At 44.0% G+C, this 24,196-nt stretch overlaps 2 protein-coding genes across 4 annotated transcripts in view; both read left to right on the plus strand.

Moving 5' to 3' along the window:
- The first annotated feature begins 2,116 nt into the window (after positions 1-2,116).
- Positions 2,117-23,921, plus strand: EDEM2 (ER degradation enhancing alpha-mannosidase like protein 2). 3 transcript variants are annotated; one of them, XR_009960101.1, is made up of 13 exons: positions 2,117-2,223; positions 2,303-2,413; positions 2,535-2,574; positions 3,022-3,127; positions 3,767-3,892; positions 4,219-4,430; positions 4,926-5,067; positions 5,194-5,318; positions 5,773-5,917; positions 7,063-7,184; positions 8,015-8,684; positions 9,775-9,813; positions 23,900-23,921. XR_009960101.1 is itself a non-coding variant. In XM_062589494.1 (11 exons), the coding sequence occupies exons 1-11, from the start codon at positions 2,126-2,128 to the stop codon at positions 8,507-8,509; spliced, it is 1,722 nt and encodes a 573-aa protein (XP_062445478.1). In that variant the 5' UTR covers positions 2,117-2,125; the 3' UTR covers positions 8,510-8,762. The 3 variants fall into 3 exon arrangements, 1 of the variants encoding a protein (XP_062445478.1); XR_009960100.1 differs by lacking the exon at positions 23,900-23,921 and adding an exon at positions 11,172-12,851; XM_062589494.1 differs by lacking the exons at positions 9,775-9,813; positions 23,900-23,921 and having other exon boundaries at positions 8,015-8,762.
- TRPC4AP (transient receptor potential cation channel subfamily C member 4 associated protein) overlaps positions 14,300-24,196 on the plus strand; it is a gene marked incomplete at its 5' end in the record, with an annotated part of 37,350 nt that continues 27,453 nt past the window's right edge. The window contains 2 exons of the mRNA XM_062589495.1: positions 14,300-14,413; positions 23,900-24,028. Of these exons, the coding sequence (XP_062445479.1) occupies positions 14,300-14,413; positions 23,900-24,028 (243 nt within the window). The remainder of the gene's footprint in view (positions 14,414-23,899; positions 24,029-24,196) is intronic.

Genomic DNA, 24,196 nt, shown 5'->3' on the forward strand with positions numbered 1-24,196 from the left:
AGGCTTGCATTTCCTGCTATCTCACATTCATTCCTTGTGAGGCATTCAGTGCATGAGCCTTGGGATATAGTCCTTTTTTTTTTTTTTATTAATGAACACCAAGATAGTCAGCCCTCAGTGATGCTAAGTGATAGTATGATGCAGTAAAATGTTGGGTTATTTACGGACCTCTTGTCCTGTGAGCAGTTTTGATTTCTACAGGTTGCACCTTTGTCAGCCCAAAGACTAGATTATCACCTCTCCTCTCATTGCCACTCTCCCTGACAGGGTCCCACAGCACTAGCTCTCTACCTATGAGCATGGGAGGAGGAGAAAGCAAAGGACTTACTGTGGATCAATCAAGGTTAAGCGATGCTTGGGCAGAGACACACCATATCACAAAGAAAAGTCAGAGGAAGCTAAAATGTAACCCGCCAGTGAAGCAGTAGGGTGCTAAAATTCAGTGTAATCACGCTGGGATTGTTTGAAACCTTCCTTAGTCTGAATAAGCCACAGCACTGACACTCCATGGGACTACCTGCCACTCTGCTTTCTCTTTCAGAGAAATTGGCTGCTGTGAGCCCAGCTGCTTCAGAGAATTACCAGTGATGGTACAGCTGCCATGGAAAGACCTTTACAATATAAATGCTCTACAGCTCAGGAAGAGGGATGCACTAGATTGATACCGATGCTCCTTTTGAAAAGGAGCCTGGAAAAAGCACTGTTCATGCATCCTTTTGGGCTTCAGGAACTCTAATCCTCTCAAAGCTGCTTAATATCTACAGAAGCCAGAAGATGTTGTGGGGCTTCACAAGAGCCAAGTACCAGCACTTTCTCTCAGCCTTTGGAACGTAAACTCCTAACGCGGAGCGCTGGGAACACTCGGGTGTGCTTGCGAAGAGAGCAAAGGGAGAACAGGCTCTCTGGGGACTGGCTGGAAGAAGGCAAAAGTCAGGATCTTCAGCAAACGCAACCTTTCCCTCAAGAATTAGATGGAGAAGAATGATTTTCTTAGGAGAGTTTGGAAATTAGACAGAGATGACATGAGATAGTGTCAGTCAAAATAGGACTCAGATCATGCAAGAAAAGGGATACATTCTGTTAAGTAAAATATGCAATGTTTTGCATTTGGCGGATAATACACCAATGAATTTCGAAACAGTAATGGAATGAACTGTAATTATGAATCAGTATTACAAATAAGCTGCTTTGTGTCCTGAAACTCATGCTCACTCCTGAAGGTGGTAACATTAAGAATTAACTTTTCTCCGAAGTTCTTTTTGATAGCATGGTATTATATCCACTTTCAGGTCTGAGGGCTACATCTCCCGTCCTGCCAGCACCTCCAGCTCCCGCGCACGAGCACGCTGTAGTTCCCAGCCACGCTAGGGCCTGCTCTCACGGCCTCGCGACGCACGCGGGATGCTCACTTCTGCCTCACGGGATGTCCAGTCCCCATGCCGTGACAACGTCACAGCCTCCAGCAGGAGCAGCACAGGGATCTCCTCCTCCATACTAAAGCACTGGCAACAAATTCCTGCGCTGCTGACTTTTATCACAGCACGTCTAAACACGAGACTGCTCGGCCTCACTGGGGGGCACCACCAGTCAAGCGCGGGGGGCTCGGCGGGCTCGGCGGGCCGGCCGCTCCTCCCGGAAGGCAGGCAGCCAGCACGGCCGCGCCGGCCGCTCGGCAGCGTCGCGCACGCCAGCAGCTCACCCTCCGGCTACTCTGGCGGCCCCCGAGCGCCGAAGCGCCGAAGCGCGACGCAGAGAAGGCGCTCGGCGGAGCCGCCAGCTACTGCTCACCCGTGCGCGCGCGCGCGAATACAGACAGGCAGGCGCGCACACGTACACATACAGACACGCGCATGTGTCCGTGTGTGCTGCAGGGGAGAGCCGCCCCTAAGCCGGCGGGGCTCCGCAGCCCCCGACAGCTCGGCTCGGCTCGGCCCGGCCCGGCCCGGCCCGGCCCGGCTCGGCCCGGCCGCCGCGCGGCGGCAAAACGCCCGCGCTCGCGCCCGCGAGCAGGCGTCGGGCGGCCCCGTGCGGCGCCCCGCGGGAGTGCGCGTGCGCCGCCCGGCTCCACCGCGCCGATTGGCTGGCGCTCGGGGGCGGGGCGCGGGGCGGTGGCGGCGCCGCCGCCATGCTGCGCTGCGTGCTGTGCCTGTGGGCGCTGCGTCTTGCGGGCGGCTCCGCTGCCGCCGCCGGCGCCTCCCGCCGCCTTGACGTGGCGGCCTACAGGTGAGGCGGCGGCCGGGGGCCGAGCGGGGCCGCGCCGCGCCGCGCCGCGCGGGGCTGAGCCTTGAGCCTTGTGCCGCAGGGAGCGGGTGCGCGCCATGTTCTACCACGCCTACGAGCACTACCTGGAGAGCGCCTTCCCCTACGACGAGCTGCGGCCGCTCACCTGCGACGGGCAGGACACCTGGGGCAGGTAGGCGCCGCGCCGCGCCGCCTGGCCGCGGGGCCGAGCCCGGGGCGCCGCCGCCGCCGCCGCGGGGCCGCCTGCGGCCCGGCCGCCGCCGCTCTTCACCTCGCCTTCTCTCCCCGTACAGCTTTTCCCTCACGCTGATCGACGCCCTGGACACTCTGCTGGTGAGTGCGACGTGCCCGCTGCCCCGTCCCCGCCGGGCCGCGCCGCGCCGCCCTGCGCTGCGCCCCGGCTGGCTGCCGGCCGGCTCCCGGCCGCGACCCGCCGCTGCCCTGGTTTCTCTGCTGCAGTGACTGAAAGTCAGTTATTAATCGACCGAGGAGGTTTTGCGTTTCGCGTCGCACCAGCAGCAAGAGGCCGGTGGCCAGAGCTCCCTGTCTCCGACACCTCCTAGCTGTGGGATGAGCACCTACAACGTGGGGAGCAAAGGGTTTGAAATGAGATGAGACACTTGCCTTTTTAGTATCTCCTACAAATACTAGTCCCACGAAACAATAAAAAAAACAGACGAACAAGAATTACCCTCTAACACTGACTCACACCTTTGTTTTTCCATGCCATCATCCTTTGAACTCTGAGCCATGTTCTCTGTTGTCCTGCTCCCACTGCAGATCTTGGGAAACGTTTCTGAGTTCCAGAGAGTTGTCAATGTGCTGCAGGAAGGGGTGGATTTTGATATTGATGTCAATGCATCTGTCTTCGAAACTAACATTCGAGGTGAGCTGAGTTTTCTTCATGGTGCTTAGACAGGAATTTCTTTGCGTACAAGTTTCTGAACCGTACACAAATATAATGCAAAGTAGCAGTCAAAATGAATTTCTAATGCATTGTAACAGGGCATGCACACGCAAAGGAAAAATCCAAAGCAGATTAACTTCCCCTTTCTTTTTGTGCATCACCTTCCTGCTTTATTCCTCTGTGTAAACGGAACAAGACACAGCACTTTCATTGTCCTGGTGCCAGGTTTTAAGCTTCAGACTAAATATTCTTTTCCCTGAAATGAGCTACTATTATCCATCAAAGTAATTTTGTTTTGTTTGTTTGTTTTATGTACTGTTCTGGAATAGCAATTATTAATCTCATGTTTGAGTGACGTAAAGTGAAATTTGTCTTTTTTCCGTCTTACTAAAAGACACTGACAGGGAAATATAACTGTTAGTTATGCTTGTTTTCTTTCTACTGTCAAATATTACTAAGACAGTTTCTGCAACTCTAATTTTCTCTGTGTTTATGGAACATAAACTCATACTTGTTACGTGATAGTAGACAGCCTCTGTGTCATGATAACGTAGCACGAGTTTCAGATTTTACTCCTTCCCCACGTCCTTTAATGGCTTCTTCATGTGCACCTGCCAGTGGTGGGTGGTCTCCTCTCCGCTCACTTGCTATCAAAGAAGGCTGGTGTTGAAGTAGAAGTGGGATGGCCGTGCTCTGGACCTCTCTTGAGGATGGCGGAGGAAGCAGCTCGCAAACTTCTGCCTGGTGAGAACTTAGCGGTTTTGTATTGCGTGTTGTAGCTTCTGAGGTAACTGGTATGGTTGATAAAGATGACACTGCTTAATAATTAAGTCATAAAGCAGTCGCACATTCCCTTCTCTGTGCCCTTGGCTGGATCACGCTACGCTTTCTTTTCTTTTTTTTTTTCTTTTTTTTTGGGGGGGGGGTACTTTTGGGGGGACTCCAGGCCCATCTCTTGCTGCTGTATGTACAGTTAAATGTGAGGCACAGATTTGCCCAGCAATCTGTTAAATGCTGTCAGAGAGCCCACAGTGAACACACTCATTTGAACCAGAAACATTATGTTTCAGCTTTTCAGACTCCAACTGGGATGCCTTATGGAACAGTGAACTTGCTGCATGGAGTAAACCCTGGTGAGACCCCAGTTACCTGTACTGCTGGAATAGGTACATTTATAGTGGAATTTGCCACTTTAAGCCACCTTACTGGTGATCCAGTGTTCGAGGATGTTGCCAGGAAGGCCCTGAAGGCACTATGGAAAAATCGCTCAGATATTGGACTGGTGAGTGAGGAAACAAAGTTTGAATTTGCTTGCTTGCTTTCTGTATATTTATGTGGGATGCAATTTAAGTGTAAACATGTATAAGCTGAGTGAACACAGTACTGGTTAAATAATCACAGTGCTAATAATTGTGTTGAAAGTAGTGTGCTCAACGTTGTTACTGAGCACCTGCAACATCCACGTCTCTGCATTTAGTGCCATAATCCAATGTTAACGCCATTGTTCTGCTACATAGCAGATGTGGTTTGGAAACAAATGCCTTATACTAGATATTGCAGTTTTTCTAATGGCAGCTGCACAAGACTAAATAAAAGGTTTGTCTAATATCTGGCCTGACAATAGCCTAAAGAAGAGAACAAGAACACAACAAGAGCACAGGGATATTCCCAGCCTCTACAGCTTTGACTTTGGGGTTTTCGTTGTATCTGAAGAATTTAAAAATTAGTTTCGTTTTCATTTAAAATTTATTTGTTCTACTCTTTCTCTGACTTCCAGGTTGGTAACCACATTGATGTGATAACTGCCAAATGGGTAGCTCAAGATGCTGGCATTGGGGCTGGGGTGGACTCCTACTTTGAATACCTTGTTAAAGGAGCCATTCTCCTGCAGGACAAGGAGCTGATGTCCATGTTCCTAGGTGAGTAGTTCATTTTATGTGATGAATCCCAAGAATACATCCTTGACTGCACCTGTAGAAACTTTGCATGAGGGACTGTAGGAGGAGAAGATATTGAATTACCTGCTCTTTTGTGTTTCTTCATAGAATATAACAAAGCTATTAAAAATTACACAAAGTTTGATGACTGGTACCTCTGGGTTCAGATGTACAAAGGAACAGTGTCCATGCCTGTTTTTCAGTCTCTGGAGGCCTACTGGCCAGGCCTACAGGTAAGAGCTGTCATACCAGTAGCATAGAGTAATTTTGTTCCTCTGTCTTGGGTCCATCTTAATACAGAACACTTAAAATATAACCCTCACTCCTTCTGGTTAGTCTGAGCCTGTGGAAGAGCAGATGTTTCCTTCATCTATGTTCAGTAGAGAAGTCCCCTGTTAAGCATGATAGGAGAGCAGTTCTACTGTGACAAACTAAGTAGCAAAGAGACTTCATGTTACTTCAGACATGTAGAATATGATCGAACAGAAAAGCAGCAGCTAATTTCTCTTCAGTCCTACCTATTCTTAAGGCGTTCTGTCTAAATATTAGTTAACTGATTCAGACTTGCTGAAGAACCCATTTCAGTCACCATCTCTTGCTTTGGCTGTAGAAATGTTATTTAGGCAATTGCTATGCTGTTTCTTCTCTGGTTAAATGTTGCTTTGCTAACTGTTTCTTCTTTCTCAGAGCCTAATTGGAGATGTAGATAATGCCATGCGAACCTTCCTCAACTATTACACTGTTTGGAAGCAGTTTGGTGGACTGCCTGAGTTCTACAACATTCCTCAGGGCTATACAGTGGAGAAGAGAGAAGGGTATCCGCTCAGGCCTGGTAAGCAGAAATAAAATAAGAAGCATGTAGAGTTCTGCTGTTGATCTGGTAGTGAGATCAAATGTTGACAATACCTATCCTCCAAAGGTGCCTCCCAAATTTTACTTTGACTTAGTTCTTGCATGCATCTTACTAGTGATTTTAATGTTCAAAACTACATATTTTGATTTGATAACCATAGTGTTACTATTATAAAGGGGGCCTGTTGATGAATTAGGTTCACAGTAGGATCTGAAATGTTTAAGTGTTTGAATTCAAAACATCTCATGTCAGAAAATCTAAATCAGTGTAAAATATTAATGTGACTGCTTGTATCCTTTAAATGTAGGAATTGGAAGCGAGTATGAATAGACTGCTCCAGTTCTGTTGATTGATGTTCCTTAAATAAACTAATTCTAGTAACACTACTGAAGTACAGCAGATGAGAGGATTGTATATTGTCTGTGATACTGCAATGGAATGATTCATATTTTTCCTATTCTTTACCACTCTGACAGTTTTATTTTTTTATTTCACACTTGATTATATTTGTAAATGAGCATAAATTGAGTTTCTTTCAATTTGAATGTTCAGGTAACATCCACGTTGGACACTTCTACCAAAAATTCTCAGCATTATCTTTAAAATGTATTATATCGTCAAAAAAAAAAAACTGCTTCTTTAGTGAATAATGAAAATATAGTGCATATGTTGTCCGTGTAGAGTAATTCTGTAATGCCTGGTTTTGCAGTGTTTTAAATACCCCTGTTTCAGTAGTTTACAGTACTATTTAAAAATGATGTTTGAGATTTTGGATCCTGTATGTAATTCTATCTAGAAGCACCTTTTTCGTTTTTCCCCCTCTCTTAAACAATTTTTAATCCTTTTCTCTCTCTCCCCTTCTCCTCCCTGAAAGTGGGAAGGGACTATTTTTCAGTCTTACCTGAGTTAATGGAATCTGGTTAGAGTAAGTTTCCTTTGTAGCAAATCCTCAGGAAAAGAAGGTATCTCTGTATTTCCTCTGCCAGAGAAAGTAAAAAAAAAAAAAAAAGGCCACTTAACCTAACCATCTTAAAATAATACTTTTTAGTCTGTACAAGGAACATCTTATCTTGATTTTTTTTCTTTTTTTTTTTTTTTTTACGCTTGCAACTGCATTTTTGCAGAGCTGATTGAGAGTGCGATGTATCTGTACCGTGCAACCCGAGACCCCATCCTCTTAGAATTGGGAAGAGATGCAGTGGAGTCTATTGAGAAAATCAGCAAGGTGGACTGTGGATTTGCAACAGTAAGTGTAGCTGCTAAAAATCAGCTTTTAGCTAGAAAGCCTTCTCATGAGTGATATTTTGCTGTCAAGTCAGTATATATCTTAGGTTGAAACATGACTTCTTTTTCAAATAAACACCTGGTATTTCTCTGTAAAGCTCATCTGGTGATGCTGGTCATGTTTCTGGAAGTAACTTCCCTCTTAGCCTGAAAACTGGGTCAAATTTGTCACTAGCAGATGCACTGGAATCCAAAACATGGGAAAGCATCAGAAGCTTCTCCCACCTCTTGTATCTTGGTAGATACTGGATGTCTCAAGTTGGCAGAAAGGCTCGTATGCTCTTTAAAAATTGAGATGTTTTCTGTCTATTAGTTGTGCAGTTCTGCTTTCTCTTTTTATCTTGAAAATCTGACCAAACACAAGAGAATTGTAGTGAGTGATTTCCCCAAAATCTGTTAATAACAGAGTTTGATAGCATATTTGAAATCTCTTATACAAAAAAAAATGCTTATAAATATTGGGAATTAGGTCTTGTGATTGGGCAAGTAGGTAAGAGCCATGGAAATTTTTTTTAGGCGGGGAAATGATAGGAAGATTACTCACTTTTCCACTCCTTACCCGTGTAGGAAATATGTTTCTCCTGATTGTTACTTTCCTGTTCCTTATCATTAGTCTATGCTAATTCCAAGCATCTGAGAACTAGTTGAAATGCTTGCATGTGTATGATTGCTGTCATATTCTGCTCTTTAAATTATATGAATTGCAAGCTGGTTTTTCTTTCCCCCAAAGTTCATGACTTCTTGTGCCTTGATTTAGAAAAAGTGTAATCCACTGGATTTCTTCTCTTGCAGATCAAAGACTTGAGAGACCACAGACTGGATAATCGCATGGAATCCTTCTTTTTGGCTGAAACAGTGAAATACTTGTATCTGCTATTTGACCCAGACAACTTCATTCACAATGATGGGTCAGTCTTTGATGTGGTGCTTACTCCATATGGGGAATGCATCTTGAATGCTGGAGGATACATCTTTAACACTGAAGCTCATCCTATAGACCCTGCTGCACTACATTGCTGTAGGAAGCGGAAGGAAGAGCAGTGGGAGGTAGAAGACTTGATGCGAGAATTCTACTCATTGAAGAGAAACAAGAAATTAACTTTAAAAAGATCTTCAGACCATAAAGAAGGGGAAAGTGTGCAAGACTCTGTAGATGCCTCTTCAGAGAGTGGCAGAGAGAAAAGAAACTCTAAGTTGAAGAAAACATACTCCCTCTTGAGTTGCCCCAGTCAATCTTTTAATTCCAAACTTTCAGTACTGGGACAGGTCTTCCTAGACAACACCTGATTCTGTTTTTACTATCAGTTTAAATTATTGAACTTGATTCAGACTCTGGGAATTTATAGTTTCATAATGGAAAAAGTCATGCCTCGTGAATTCTGTTATGAAGTAAAACAGCCTCTCATTAGTCTACTATTAACAGGTTCATAAAATGTGATTCAGATGATCAGCTGTTAATGCTGTAAGTTGCTTATCTCAAACCAGTTGTTTGCTTAAGACGCAATATGTGCAGAAAGAAAAAGAAAAGTCTACAGTTTGAGATGTACCTTTATTTCATTGAGTTTGTTTTTGAAATTTTCCAAGCTCTTGCAGAGTCCACAGCTTACTTTGCTCCATAAAAGTGAACCTTAGCTGTTCCCTGCCTGTAGGGAAAAAGCGTTGGGTTACTAGCTCTAGTTTCACGTCTGAGATGACAAGTCTCCACTGTGACATCCTCCACTTTCGTTAGTGGTCTCTATGTGAATACATATTTAGCCTGAGAGATTTATGATCAGTCAAGAAAACCTTTTTGGTTCATGATCTAAAAATTTCAGCTTGCATCTCTAGTATGGGGAAGGGTGTTTCAAGAATCAAGGGGTGGCATGGAGGAAGGAAAGGGCTTGTGACATACAGATGTAGAATCAATGTGGGTCAATACCATCTACCTGAAATCTCTTCAGTAAGTGTCTAGGTAATGTCATCTGGAAATAGAGGTGGAGCATGGACTAGCAAAAGTTTGATTGTTCAATCCCTGCAGTAGCACTCTGTTCCTTCTCTCAGAATCTGATGTATTTCTCCTGTGAAATTTTTTCCTCTTTCCTCTCCTAAACTTCCCTTTAAGGCCTCACTTGCCCAAATCTACAGCAGCCACCCCAGTCAGTAAAGTTGGCCTCAGGATGGACTACCTTAGCTGTATGTGTGGCATGCATAAGGCTATGTTGGAAATGGACTTGCTTCAGACTGAAATGCCACTCTCCCTTGCTGCAGGAGACAGCTGAACTACAGTTTGTAAGGTGCTTCTTGCAGCAGGAAGTGGGAGAGCTCCCTAGGATCTTTCCTTTAATGGAAACCAAGCTGCATTTCCTTTATTTTCCTCAACAAGTGAAATGTTTTGTTTGTACCTGTGTTAATGAAACCTCTTGATGGTGTTCAGTTGACTTGACAAATGAAAGCTTTGTATGTATTCTTATTAGTGTCTATTTGCAACAGGTGCATGCAGTAACTAGAAGGGAAGAAATCAGTAGTGTTTACTTGAATTGGTACTAAGAAGACTTGTTTGCTTTTTTTTTAAGGCAGAAAAAATGATTGACTTCGTTCAAGCCTGCTGAAAGGTGAGTAATCTGGAACAAGCACAAGAAAGTTACAATCAATGGCAGAGGCCCCAGATCGGTAGTTTAAAGTCGACGTTTGGACATCAATAAGATCGTGTCTACAGGCCTATATAGAAGTTTAGATTACTAGCTAAACAGCCAGAAGAGTCTTATCTCCCCATTTGTGGCCAGCCACTGCTGCCTTATTGTTGTATCTAACAGCTGTTCTCTGGCAGCTTTAAAGTGCACCCTAGTAGCTCAGGTATGTTAATGGTTTGGGTTTGCATCTAACACTATTTTGGGTGCCATCTAATGCTGATTTGGGTTTGCCTCTGTGTTTTGCCTGCCACCATGATGTCAGTCTGGCATCTAGTGTATGGCTCTTGAGTGTTGCAGCCTTGTCTTGCACTCTGTTGTGAATATCTTGAAGATCTGAGTATCTTGATGCAACTATTGCAGGCAGATAATAAGCAGAGTCTCCTAGAATTGAGGCATTGTTAGAAAGAGCAGGAGTTTTTGCAAGTGACTCATTATAACCATAAGGTTATATTTTGTGTTACGGGGGCTTTTTTCCCACAATTTCTTCGTACCTCACATGCCACCTATTGTGTAGTTTGTAGAACGACAGAATACGAGTATTCACCAACAGCTTCACAGGGCACTCAATGTGGGTAATCTGCATTGCCTCACCCATGCACTAGGGGGAAACGAAGGATGTGGGGGATAGGCTGCAGAATGCCAAAACAGTAGATCTCTGCTAACCAAAGCATTTTGGTATCCTCAGTAGTGGCTCCAGTAGCAGAACTGAGGGGTAGTAGGCTTAGGCAGTAAGATCTTTCCTCAGCTCAGTTTGATCTTAAAGGTGTTTGCCCACTGCCACTTTTCACTGTGAGTGATTAGACTGGATTGTAGTAGGTGTTATGGGATGAGTCAGATTAAGGTCATCTTCACAACAGATCTTGGCCTGCTACAACATTTGGGAGTGACTGCCAGCTTATGAAGACTTACTTTAACAATCTTTGATGTAATTTCTTAAGATCCTTAGTAAAGTTTGTGGTGGTGGTTTGTTTTTTGGGGAAGGTTCTGTGATTTGGGCTTGCTGCTAAAGGGCAAATGGCATGCTTAAACCCTAGTGACCTGTGTACAAGTTACGTTTTTTTAGACAGCATGATGAAAGACAGGTGTTTGGGAAGCTTTTTCTAAGGAATGGTAGGATGAAATGATGGTGCCTGTTTGTGCCATTAGAGATCAGATTCTATTTCATTTATGTCTAAGTTAAGAGATTTTACTCTTAGTGAGAACTAATCCAGAATTACAATTACAAATTAGTTGAGAAAACAGATTTAAAATTTACTGTCTTTTACTACCTCTTCTCCCAGGAGCCTCACAATGAAGGACATCTGTGGGAAGAGATGGTGGGTCTATTTTGGCATATTCCAGCTGGAGGGAGAGCTCCAGTCAAACAATGTGGTGAGCACTTGGTTGTGTTAATAGAACGTGGAGGAGTTTTGTCAGGAATCCAAAATGAGATGTGTGTGAAACACACATGGATATTGGCAATTTTGGATGGTTTCCAAATGAGGCAGATCAGAACTCAAAAGGTCCCACCTACAGTACATACTTGTGATATCTGTCAAAGGCTTGAAGCAAATAGCGGAGTTGGTAGAGCTGTGAAAGTTAGCACAGAAACCAAATTTAGCATTTGTTGCTGGAAACACCTTTGTAATTATTTTCTTTTCTCCAGTGTAAGCAGCATAAAAGAAAGAAAGACCACACAATTTGAGGCCAGATTTTTTCTTTTTTCTTTTTTCTTTTTCTTTTTTTTCTTTTTTTTTTTTCTTTTTTTTTTTTTTTTTTTTTTGAATATTTCAAAGGTAATTGTTTAGACTTGATGTGGCTTGGAGAGGCTATAGATGTGGCTAGATTGATGAAAGGTCAAATGAGGATCTTGGGAACGACTATTTTAGTAGAACTGCTCAAGGAGAGGATAAAGGAAAATGAGTAACTCCTTCACATGAATTCGTGGCGAAAACGTACCTATACGGGGAAAAAAAATTGGGAGAGGAAGGGAGCAGCAGGAAAGTGGACTGAGAGCCGCCTTTTGCATCTGTGAGGCAATGTGAATGTATTAAGTGAAGATTGCCATGTTTGCCTTTCTTCAGATGCAGTGTTTAATCTGAACAGCAAGTCATCCATTAGCAGATCCTGATTTTTACAAAGAAGGGCTCAACAGCAGGCTCCACATTATTCATGGTGGAGAGTAGTGATATAAGATGTGACACTGTGAAACTTCTAAATACATCTTCTGGATCCCATCACCTGACATGTGAGGGATACAGATGGTTAGGCAGTGCTTCTAAGTGACATGTTAATCTCTAGTATCTCTCATAGTTTCTATCATTCTTAGTTCATATTCTATTTGTCTTTACTGTACAAAGGTCTGCATTTAGATCTGTTGTGATTTTGTTATTCAGGCCTTTTGCTGCATTAGTTGCTGTCTTGCCATAAACTGCAGCTGAGCTGCTCTGTCAGACAGGTGACAGCAGTTCTAAATGTCTAGGTGAGGCTGTAGCAAGTACGGGAGAAGGACAGCCACCCATGATAGTTCTTAGTCCGTAGGGGGCCATCATCGCCTCGCAGCTCACTTGGAGCTGCCAACAGTGTGCTCAAGAACTCCTCCCCAAGGACGTGTGTCATCTTTGCCCTCACAGCAGACTTCCTGCTTCCTTTGCCTTGGGTTCTTTAACCCTGTGGGAGTATTTGTGATGTCTTGCTGTGGTGTGGAGAATGTGACCTACCAAAGTAGGTGCTATAAATCCAGCCTATTCTCTTTTTTCCACGGGAAGGAACAGTTTTGTCATGAAAGCCTATCCTGTGGTCTAGCCTCTTCGCAAATTCATGAATTTTGTTTTCATGGTTCATTCTGTTTGACTCAAGAAGCTTTTTGGATGCTATGAATTTTAGTTTTGCCCACAAGTTTCTGAACTGCTCACCTCAACCAGCAGTAATAAAGCCCAGGTCAGTATTTTAAAGGAAATAAACATATTATTTTAATGTGATCAGGCTATTTCTAATCTTGCTTGATTAATAATGACTGTTCTCCATGTGCCTGCCTAATAAGGATCTTAAATTATGTAATAAAGGAATTTATCAAGGCAGGACACTTACGAATTGCAGCTAATTGTTCTAGGATTCCAGTTGAAGTAACAGATTTTACAGTATTTTGGGCTGCTGTGGTGAAACGGGTGTTGATTTCCATCTGCCCTGATTTTTCTGGATGTTATGCAGAACAAGATGTATGGAGGAGGTCTAATAGGCAGCCTGCAAGCCACAAGCCAGGGAAGATCTTTTGAGGTCAGACCCATTACTTATTCAACTAAAATAAGTTGTCTGCAAATGGAGTTCCCTGAAGTTATTCATGGTGTGGTCGTTTGGTGCCTGCAATGGTCCTCTGAAGGACGAAAAACTGATGCACTCAGCTACTTGCACAGCCCTGGGCAGCAGGATGTTTTACCACAAGGTTGCCTGACACTGATTTGTAAGTACACAAGCTTTACTAAATGTCACTTGAGCTTAATGCTGAGTGCAATAAATCCTGTTAGGCCTGTGGAGGAGGAGAGGTGTATCCGCTAAGTTTAGACCACCAGTGGACAATTCTGGCTGGTAAAGTCGTCGTGACAGATAAACCAAGAGGCGGAGCAGGTGGGGTTATGCAGCATCCCTTGGCTGCTTGTGCCTCGTGCTGGGACGAGCGGCCGTGTCCCCGCTCCCACGGCACCGCTGGCAGTAGGGAACGCGTGCCCCTGCCTCCGCTGACCATCTGCTGCTTAAGATGCTGGGCTTTGACCCGAGCTTCGAGCTGAGGCGAGGGCACGCGTGCCCTTCCGCGGTGCCGCTGCGAGGACGGGGGCGCGGGAGGAGAGGTGGAAACGCGGCACAACCCCAACCAGGCCGCAGCGCTGCGCGGCCGGAGGCGGGTCCGAAGCGGCACGGGAGGGAGCGCGGGAGAGGCGGGGTGGGACGGGCCGCTCCTCCGCGGCAGCCCGCGGCCGGGGCCGAGCCATCGCCTCCGGCCCGCGGGTCCCGGCTGCGGGGTTTCACAGTCCCTCCCGCGCCCAGGAAGGCCCCTCCGGGCAGGCCCGTGGCGGCGGAGCTGGGGGGGAGCGAGGCCCGGGCCGTGCCCAGGCGCCGCCTCGTCCCCCCGGGAGGCCGCGGGGCGCCGCTCGCGCCCCCGTCCGCCTGCTTCCCGTCATGCTCCGCGCGCGGGAGCCACCACCCGCCCCTGGCTCCGCGGCTCTGCGCATGCGCGACGCCCGGCGGCTGGACTACGCTTCCCAGCAGCCGCGGGGCGGGGCGTGGCGGCGCGCGCGGGGCCCGGCGGGGGGCGCTGCGGCGCGGCCCCTGCGCCGCTCCGTTAGGGCGCCGGGGGGAGGGGGCGCTTCCTGTTTGTCTGCGTCCAGCGGCAGGAGCGGCCATGGCGGCGGCGGCGGCGGCGGCGGCGGCGGCGGGGGGGGCCGGGCCCGGCGGCGGGCGGCGCGGAGCCCGCAGGGCGGCCACCAACATCCTGGCGCAGCTCCGGCACGGGCAGCTCAGCGGCCGGGGCCTCACGCGGGGGGCGCAGGTACCGGGGGCGGGCCGGGACCGCGGCGGGGGGAGGCCGCGGCGGGGCCGGGGCCCCTCGTGGCGCGGGCAGGGCCCTGCGCTGGGGCTGCAGAGATGGGCCCGGGCCGGCCGGGGCCTACCCGCGCGCCCGGGGCCTACCCCCGCGCCCGGGCCTGCGGGGCCGCCTCGCAGCGCGGCCCGCTCCGGCGGCACCGCCGGCGGGCGTTCTGGCCGGGGCTCGGGGCTGCCGGGCCTCTCCCGGAGCTCCGGCCGAGCGGCGCCTGCCGCCGAGCCTGTGTTTCGGAGTAGCAGCCGGCAAGGCGGCCTCCGGCTCTGGCGCCGAGCGCTCCCGAGCTCCCCGTTCTTCTCCGCCAGCCCGGTGTCGGGCCAGGCGCTGCAGCGATGGGCCTGCAGCCTCCCGGAGAAGAAAAATGCCCTACGTCTTCCTGCTCGCTTTCCCTCTTTCCTGTCGCCCACCTTTCTGTAGGAAGATTGTGGAGCAGGGCAAGCGTTTGCCATGCTGTAGGAGAGCCGTTCTCTGGTGTTGCCTTGGCTGCTGGTAGGGACCGTGGGGCGAAGAAAGGAAGGTCCACCTGAAACTGGAACTGAACCCAGCGTTGAAATTTAAGCGTACTCGATTGGCAAATGCAGCCTCACAGCGTTACGGCTCAGGAAACCTTTAGCTCTGAAATGGAGTAGGTTTTCTGCTGGTGGTTTTCCGTGAAATGCTTCCAGCTCCATTCACAATCATCATATTTCCCAGCTGATGACATTGGGAAATACTGAGAAGTGAAATCGGCTTGTTAACCTAGATTCTTGTCTATAGTCCATGCTTTTTGTTGGCTTTTTGAGAAGCTGCCCACGGATGCCTAACTGCTAATTACTTTTTGTGAAGAGTAAGTGGCATTTATTTTACAGGTTAAATATAAAATAATGCAAAGATTTGAAAACTAGAGAGGAGATAAAGGGCTTATATTTAGACAGTGATTTGTTGAGCTCAAGTATATTTAAAGGGTTGAGATAGAATAACAGGATTTCTTTGTGCATTAGTGCAAGCAACAGAGTATTTTCCTCCATTAACAAGGGTTCAGATCAATTAACAAGAGAAGACTTGTTCATCTAAATAAATATGTATAGTTCTGTAGGTTTGGTAGGTAAAAGAGCAGGAGGTCATTTTTAATTGCTCTTTTGTCCTTATCATACTGCTCGCTCAAGTACCAGTTTAGTTCTTAGTTTTAAGAAAAGCAAATAATCTACATAATTTTAACCCTGATGTTGTCTATTTTAAAATAAGCTGTTTCCACAGAACTGTTTTAGGAATGTGTTTCATAGGGCATACAGTCACAATGGTACCGTGTTTCGCTAACTCTCCTGTCCACCTCCACACACTTGCCTATGCTTTCCCTCATAACTGTAGCAATTTCAGTGAGAAAAGCCTGTAACAATACACTGTGCACCAGTGTTATCTATTTGGATGGGACCTTGACTGTGGGCTTTGATTTCCTTCAGAAGTGCAGTGGTATTATATTTTTATTTGGAGCTTTTATGGCTTGTTTGAAACAACTGAAGAAGAAAATGACTACTTGTGCAGTAACTTAGGAAACATCTGCCCATTACATCCTATTTGTAATGGCTATGTTCAGGGTTTGTGGGCTTTTTGTTGGTTTGTTTTTAATATATTTCCAATATTGCTTTGCTGCAAGGAGAGATTTAAGGCTTGGACGCCTAGACTTCCCAGTGCTTGGAAAGTGTGTAGCAATACGTCATTAAATTACTTGCACCGAGGAAAAAATTAACTCCTTGGATGGCTTTGAACTTTGTAAAAATAATGTCTCTGGAACTTAGCAGCAGATTAAGGACCTTTGGGAATTCTGCACTTGACTCCAGTGTGTGTTTGTGGGTCTCTATTTGGAGATGGGACATATGAGACATTGAAGCAAGTAAGTGTGCTGAACCATCGTGTCAAGAAGTTGATAAATGTTGCTAAAGTGAGTAGTGTGTTTTAGAAGCTGTGATTTGTTTTACTCTGTAAATAAGTTCAGTGAAATGTTTACTGGATGCAGTGTTCGTTTTGAAATATATTTGTGTACTTTTACCTTGAAGTGTTTTTTCTTCTTTTTAATTGTAGAAGATCAAAATATAAAAGACTATGATGTAATTTTGAAGAAGTCCAAGGCAGTCCCAGATACTTTTCATTAATTTCTATTTTTATCAGAATGACTGTAATTTTCCTGCTGTTGACTCCTCAGTAGCAGCATGGTAGCCCTTTCTTAAGAGGCTCAACTCATTCTGCTCGTGAAATACATGAAAGCAGATCAACTTTCCAAACTGCTCTGTTGGGGTCTGGCAGAACAAGTCAGGGGAATGTTCTCCCAGATCTTTCTTCCTGTCCTTTGTAAGGAAGCTTTGGGTCAAGTGCCATGTGGACTGCATCTCTGATACCGTACAAAGAGGAGAAGCCGTTTTCAAGGTCTTAACAAAGAAGAGTCTTCCTAAATCTCTCTGAATTCTGATGCATGCCATCTAAGTAGTGTTATTGCACGGTATTGTCACTGTACTTCAATAGCTGATTTCTGGGAGATAGCTAGCACTCTTCTGTGGGCAACTGTGGTATTTCTTATTGAATGAAGTCCTAATCGCTTTTTTCTAGATGATCTCAAATTCTTTTTTTGTGTAAGGAAAGCAGGGGCTCATTCTTGGATTGGTAAGGATAATTTTTCTCAGATATGCACCTGAAAGTTCACTCATCTGATCTTAGCAGGACACATAAAAATATTTTTGACAACAACAGCCAACACAACACAGTATGGCAGTTTTGAGGCCAGCTAGATCTCTAAAATCTGCTTGTCTTGGGTTCTTGCTGTACTCACCTAGCAGCAGCCACAGCTGTTTTTTTGGTTGTTCTGTTTGCCTTATTATTAATAATTATAAGATTGATAAGTAAAACAGATGTTAGTAGATATCTCCATTATCTATTAATATATCAATTTTTGCCCTATTGTTAGCATCAGCTGCCACCCGTTATACAAGCATCAACTATTAGTGTCAGATTACACAACCTTGTATCAAGGTTTGCGCTAGTACTGAGTACAGATCATGTGAAAAGGTGTTTGTGGATATTAGTAAACTAGAAGCAGAGCAACTTTCCAGAAGCGACACATATTTCGTAATAATGAAAGATACTGCTTCCAGACTGGCTGGTCTCTATTCCCTTTCCTGGCACAGTTTTGTTGCATGCACACAGACATTGTAAATAAGACCGGAAGGGGTTTACATTACAGTTGAATGAAGGCAAAGAAACATTTTGGTGCAGCTGATCAAGCTCAAAACAGGAGTTTATCCTCTTAGCAAAAGGGCACACACTTCATCTGGTGCAAGCCAACTGTTAAAAGTATGAATATAGTGTGAAACTAGAAAACATTTAGGTATAGCTGCATGAATCCTTGTAAACAAAATTGTAATAATGGATTAGCCAGTGTTTGTTGGCAAACTGGTGTTTTGATTCTGGTGTGGTACCAAGAACAGATCAGCACTGGTGTCTCACTCTCTCAAGATTGCCAAGGCTTAGCTGAAATGATCAGAATGGGGGGAAAAAAAAGTCAGTTTTTCCAGCTGTATTTCATGATCTGTTATTCCGAGGAATAAATGGCTTCCCTGAGCAGTATAGTCCATATCTACTCTGAAAAACCTGTCTGTGAAAGGAAGACATTTTCTGCCTCAAACATCTAAATTTCCAGGTCTTACCATTATAGGTTACCAGCAGTTTGCAATAGTTTTCCTTCTAGCTGTTGTTTTCCTAAAATATTAGGAAATATTTTATTTTCTAAGTAATATTGTTTTCTCCTTTTTAAAAAAAATCATGTGACTATAATCCACTTTAGTAGGCCTAATTGTATTGGTCTTAGCAGGCTTGTGTATCTTCAGCGGAGGACAGCTAACTAGTATCAGAAAGCCTGGACATACTTTTTATGCAGCTGGGAGCAGACATCTGTCACGTCCTAGAAACGCTAAAAAGTGCTAGTGATAGGCTTCAGTGGTCTTTATTTTGCTTGACTAAAGGTGAGTTGGAAAAAAACCTATTGTACCTGTGATGACTTCTTACCTTTGATTTTTCTAAGATACCCCTACAAATTTTATTTTTCTTCAACATGAGTCGTAAAGGAAACTTTTTAGGCAACTAAAGAGTAATCGCTGATGAGTTAATATTTTTTATGTTTATTTATTTTTTCTCTGAGCGTAAGATCGAAAACAAGTATCAGGAGCCCATCCTATTCTGTTGTGGTTTCCTTGATGCTGAAGAACTACTGGTGTGATCTATTTTGGAGTTGTTCTGCTCTCAAACACTGGCTTTTCTTGAGACCTTGTCTTTATTCTGACAGACTAGCTGTTCTTCTGGTGCTAGTGGGTGGAGCAGTTGTTTGGGAGTTGTGGCAATGGTTAGCCACTAAAAAGGAAATACAAAGCAAAATGCTCAAGTGCTAAGGCATTTGGCTGTCTGTAACCCTGAAAACTAGTGACATGGTAGGAGATTTCAAAGTGTAACCTGTAAAGGGAGCTTGTGATTGAGGTTTTCCCTGGTACAACTAGCTCATCAGAGAGACTTCAGTAACTACAAGAGTTCAGTTGTCAGAATCACAATGAATGTCTGGAGTTTTCAGAGAAGACGGAACCATCAGCAGCTCCAATCCTGGAGAAGACTGCCTGGGTGGCTATCAGATAGCAGAGCTTTGGAGATGTAGATTAGAGACCTGGATAGAAGCTAATGCAGGTTGTGTCCTAGGATGCCATGTCTCTTGGTTGGGAATGAAGCTCTGCTTTCAGGTTGTCAGGAGGAAAAAATGACAGATTCAATCCAAACTTGAAGGGAATGTGGAAACAGTAGTAAAAAAAGTGAGAAAGTTGCCTCACACTTGAGGGATCTATCAGTTCAGGTCTCCCTTACAGGGAGAAAGGACTGGGGGCAGATGTTCCTATATGAACTTCTCCCCAGCTTAATATCACCTGTTTAGAGCTTCTGACTCAAAGCTACATGTAAAAGACTCTGTTCATAACTGGCAACACTATTCTATGGTTGCAAAGTAGCAGCTCACTGCTTCTCCCTTTAAATACTTTTCAGAATCACTTTATAGTCCTGCAGTTTTATTTCTGTACACTGCTGTCGTGTTAAAATAATAATTCTGGGGGCTTTTGCCTTGATTATAGTTTTTTTTTTTTTTTTTTTTTTTTGAAAAGTTATGTGAGGAAAGAGAACTTAGCCAGACTGATGCGTATCCATTAGTGACTGAAAAGGAAAATGTAAAAATGAACAGAGATGACTGAGAACACCTCAAAATACTGAATAATTTTTCTGTTGGTGTGTCAAAGGCTAATATTTTGGGGAGCAATAATAACTTAGGAAGCAAATATTTCATTGCGCAAATATTACAGTTTCTTGTTTTAGAGGCACGGGCTAAAAGGTTTGAAGGAAAGGATATGGAAGGGCTTTGGTTTTATTTAAAGTATGTACCTGCACTTGTATCTGTTCCTTGAGAACCATAATCCTATGCCTCTGTTTTTTTCCTTCTTAAACTACCAGAACCTTTGAATATATATTTAAAAAGCGGTCATGAAAAGTGCTGAGACTGGAAACTCAGTTTTTCCCTTAAAGATTTTTTGCTCTAGCTTAATGCCATGAAAAACTTGAATTAAAAAAAATGCAAATGATAGGCTTTACAATTAAGACACATCACAAAATGAATCCTTTAGTGGTGGATGCTTGGGAACCTGAGTTCATATTTTTGCCTTTTGAAACGTCAGCTTCTCAGAAAATACTATGTTAAAGTACTCTCCTATAGTGAGCAGTGAGAAAGACTTGGAAGACATTAAAGAGAAAAGCACTGTGTCTGCTCTACATTGCATGGGCTTGATGACACATTTTAGCTTTATACTTTAATCCTCTCAAAAGTCTTTGCCCTTCCAGCAAAACCATGCTGACACAGCTTCCATAGCACAATTGGAGCAGGGGAGATGACTAATATCTGGTTAGGCTTGACTGATGAACAGCATTCAGTAAACTGTGAATGTAAAATTGGCATTAGTACAGACCTTTTTGGACTATATGTTAGGTAGTTTGAAAGCTTTGTGCCTTCTTGTTTGAGAGTGTAACATGTTCAGGAGGGCCATAACATGCCAGTCCCAACGTTTCTTGGTTTATATTTCAAAACTTGGAACTGTTAAGGCAAACTTCTGAGAAATGACTGTGTGATGTCTTGCTTTTTGTACCAGTTCAGTTAACTAGGTGGTAGGGAAATTTTGATACTTAAGTTTTCTCCATAATTGGTACTTACTCCTTTCTCTTCTCTTTCTAATGTGAGTAAGGCATGGCAGCTGTAATCCCTGCAGCCGTCTGTTAGGTAGACCCTTTGTTTTATTGATACCATTTCCAGCTGAGCTTCTGCAACCTCCTGTTCTTATTAGATAATGTCTTAAATCCAGAAGTTTTATCCAGAGCCATTCAGTAAGTGAAGAAATGTTCTGTGAAATTGGTGTTAGACTGGACTTGTCTCATTTGGGTGAGATGAAACTAAATAAATGTCGAAGAGAGAGGGCCCCAGAGGCCTAGTGCTAATTTTGATGACCGTTCACTAGTATCTGCTTAAAAAGAGCAAGAAAGGAATTAACTTTGCTTATATATGAAAGCTATTAACTAGCTGCTATTACAGAAATCACGAGATGCATATTTAAACCCCAAATGGCTGCAAACAAAGACAGCTCCATAGAATTTAATTGGATTTCAATCCCTCAACAGCATCCAAAATCTTTGCATTGGCAAATACCACCCCCACCACAATGGAAATATTCAGAGCCATGGTAGCCTCATAAACACAGAATAGGGACCACAAACTAGAGCTAGTAATGAAACCAAAGGCATGTGTTAAATCGAGAGAGAGGGAGATAGAAACTTTTTTGAAAGCAGTCACGAGAAGATGAGAGCAAGTAAACATTTGCTTCAGTCTTTCAGAATTTGAGTTCTGAATGTTTTCTGCGGATTAAGGCGAGTGACATCTCGGAGTTTGATGAAGGGCAAGGAAGACCTGTTGGTATAGAAATGAGAATGGAGATGGATCCTACCGCAATCCAAAAAGCGTAGATATGATTAACAAATCAAATGATAAACCCAAACAAGTTTTTAACAGTGATTAAGAGCATTTGGTTTTAGCGGAGAGCACTTGGGTACTGAATTCTGAGCGGCGCCGCTGGAATCTCAGATTGCAGCCATGCACATCATCTCTGAATGTGGTATCTTTCACATCGGTTGGAACCGCATAGTTGGACTCTTTCCCTGGCATTTTGCTGTGCATTCTTTGCACTTTACCCAGCAATTAATCTTGTTCTTCCTGCAGCTCATGGGGTTCTCTACCCCTCCCACACCGGAGATGGTGTAGTGATAAGTTCCTCTTGCCTTTTTTTTTTTTTTTTTTTTTTGTTCTGCGTATTATAGGGAGAAGTAGAAGCTTCTGACTTTAAAGGAAATGTCTCATTAATCTCAGTCGAAATGATGAGAGGCCATTTTGACTTTCTGTTTCTGTTCTGGTAATTCTCGTAAGGATAAGTCTCCTTAGAAAGAATTCTGTGTCATTCACCAACAATGCTGGTTGATTAATCTTATTCAGAAGTAGGAAATCAGAAAAAGTTAAATTAGAGAAGTTGTCCTGAGTTTATTCATACTGCCTCCAGTCGCTCCTTGCAGTAAGGAAAACTGATATTTCAGAGCCTTGAAGTTTTTAGTTAACCATAACTGTTCAAAAGATTTGCATTTATTTCATCAGGAGAGGAGCCCTAAGTATTTGGGAATTTGGGAAGAAGACAAGAGGATGCATAGGAGCTAAATTACCAGTCTGAGCTGATGTGTGAGCATCAGTGTCCTGATCATCCTGTATGCAGTCTTACAGTCAGAGAGAGAGACAGTTAAATTCTCAGTCAGCAATTAGAAATATTTGCATATAGTAGTTTAGTCAGTACTGAATGACCTTTTGGAATTGTACACTCCTGTATAGCTGAGAAGGATGCCTTGATTGAAATAGTAAACAGCAAGATTTCCTGGGTGTTAACTGTTAACAATGAACATTTAAGTAGACTGCAAAGGAAACAACACAAGTTAACTGGAAAAGATTAAAGGAGTGATTGATACAGGATGAGAGCAGCTTGAATGTTTAGGTCTAAGAGAAAATCCATAAATTCTGACTTAAATTGCAGTCTTGCTATGGATTTTTGGGGGGGGGGGCAGGGGTATACAAAAGCCTTGCTAAAACCCACTGGAAATTTTGCTAACTGCAATTATTGTCACCTTACCTTTCCGTACAAGGATAAACCCCTATTCCAGTGTTGATCTAGGTATAGAATCACTGAATTGGTAAGGTTGGAAGGGACCTCTGGAGATCATCTAGTCCAACCCTCAAGCAAGTGGCCCATTCAGGTATTGAACCCGTGACCTTGGCATTATTAGCACCACACTTCAACCAACTCCTTTGATGAAGATGCAGAGAGAAAGAAGGAGGTTAAATTTTGGTCACCTTTAAGTAGATGATGAACTTTGTTGAACCTTGTTGATGCTTTACAGCATCTGCTGGAAGCAACCTGGAGATGTTTAGGTTTCAGAATACCTGCCAGGGATTCTTGGACACTCTAAGCAAAATATTCATTAGTCTTTTGCTGCTACTTGATTTTTTTTTCAAACATAAAATATTGTGATTAATATTGAGAAGGGTTTTTATATTTTGGAGAGGAGGGGGAGAGCTGGAGAAAGTTTGCAAAAACTTTTTCACAGGTGCTAAATTTGGTGCGTGGGTGGTGTGTGTGTGTGTGTGTGTGTGTGTGTGTGTGTGTGTGTGATTGCAGGCAGCTTCCCAGATGATAACACCAGTGTTCTTTTCTTACTGGTTTAGTTGTCAATCTCCTATGTAACCAGCCAAGACTACAGACGAAATTTGCGCTGCATTGTTGACATGTTCTTCTGAAGCAGCTTTTAAATCTTAGTGTTTTGAGCCATTGCTAAGACTAGTACCAGTTTCAGGGACTTGTCTGAGAAAATGTTCATTACTGGTTGCATGTAACAAAGTAATGAAGTTTTTACATCTTCAGTATTCTCTCTGTTTTAGGCTAGTGTAATTTTTGATGTGTCAGTAAATCACAGCTTTAGTGATGGAAGTGTTTAGAGACTAATGTCCCATTAAAATATATGATCAGTATCAAAAAAAGGAACAAGATTAAGCACTTTAAGTGATATCTGCACTTCAAGAGGTATCCTGGTTAAGATGCTTTGTCCGTTTGTAAGATTATGCAGCTACCAGTGCTGGATAAATTGTCACATGGAAAAAGGTACTGGATTTTATAGTGGTACTGTCTGCAATAAACTATTTTTCTGTGGTATTCTAATACTAATATTCTGAGGGGATATAATTTATGAGTTGGTATTCTTGAGTGTGAAGCATGGGACACAAGTATATTGTATTTTTTTTCATTGCAGATCACAGAGGCCTTGTTAAAGGAAAGAGATAAACAAGCAAAATGGAATGGGATTCCCTTACTATTGCAAAAGTTGTATGAGCAAAGTCACCCAAACAGCGATTTCTCCCAGTGCCAAAGCATCCTTAAGGTACTGTGTATACTGATCTTGCTGGAAGCAAAAACGTTTTGTTGTTACTCTCTGTATAGGTTGATGTGATCATATTCTAAAATTTTTGAAATTGTGTGACAGTATCTGTGAATTGGATGTAGTGAAAGCTAGGAATGTATATAATTGATTATTCACTAGGTCACAAAA

The sequence above is a fragment of the Rhea pennata genome, chromosome 16, assembly GCF_028389875.1.
Source record: "Rhea pennata isolate bPtePen1 chromosome 16, bPtePen1.pri, whole genome shotgun sequence".
Taxonomy (NCBI): Eukaryota; Metazoa; Chordata; class Aves; order Rheiformes; family Rheidae; genus Rhea; species Rhea pennata.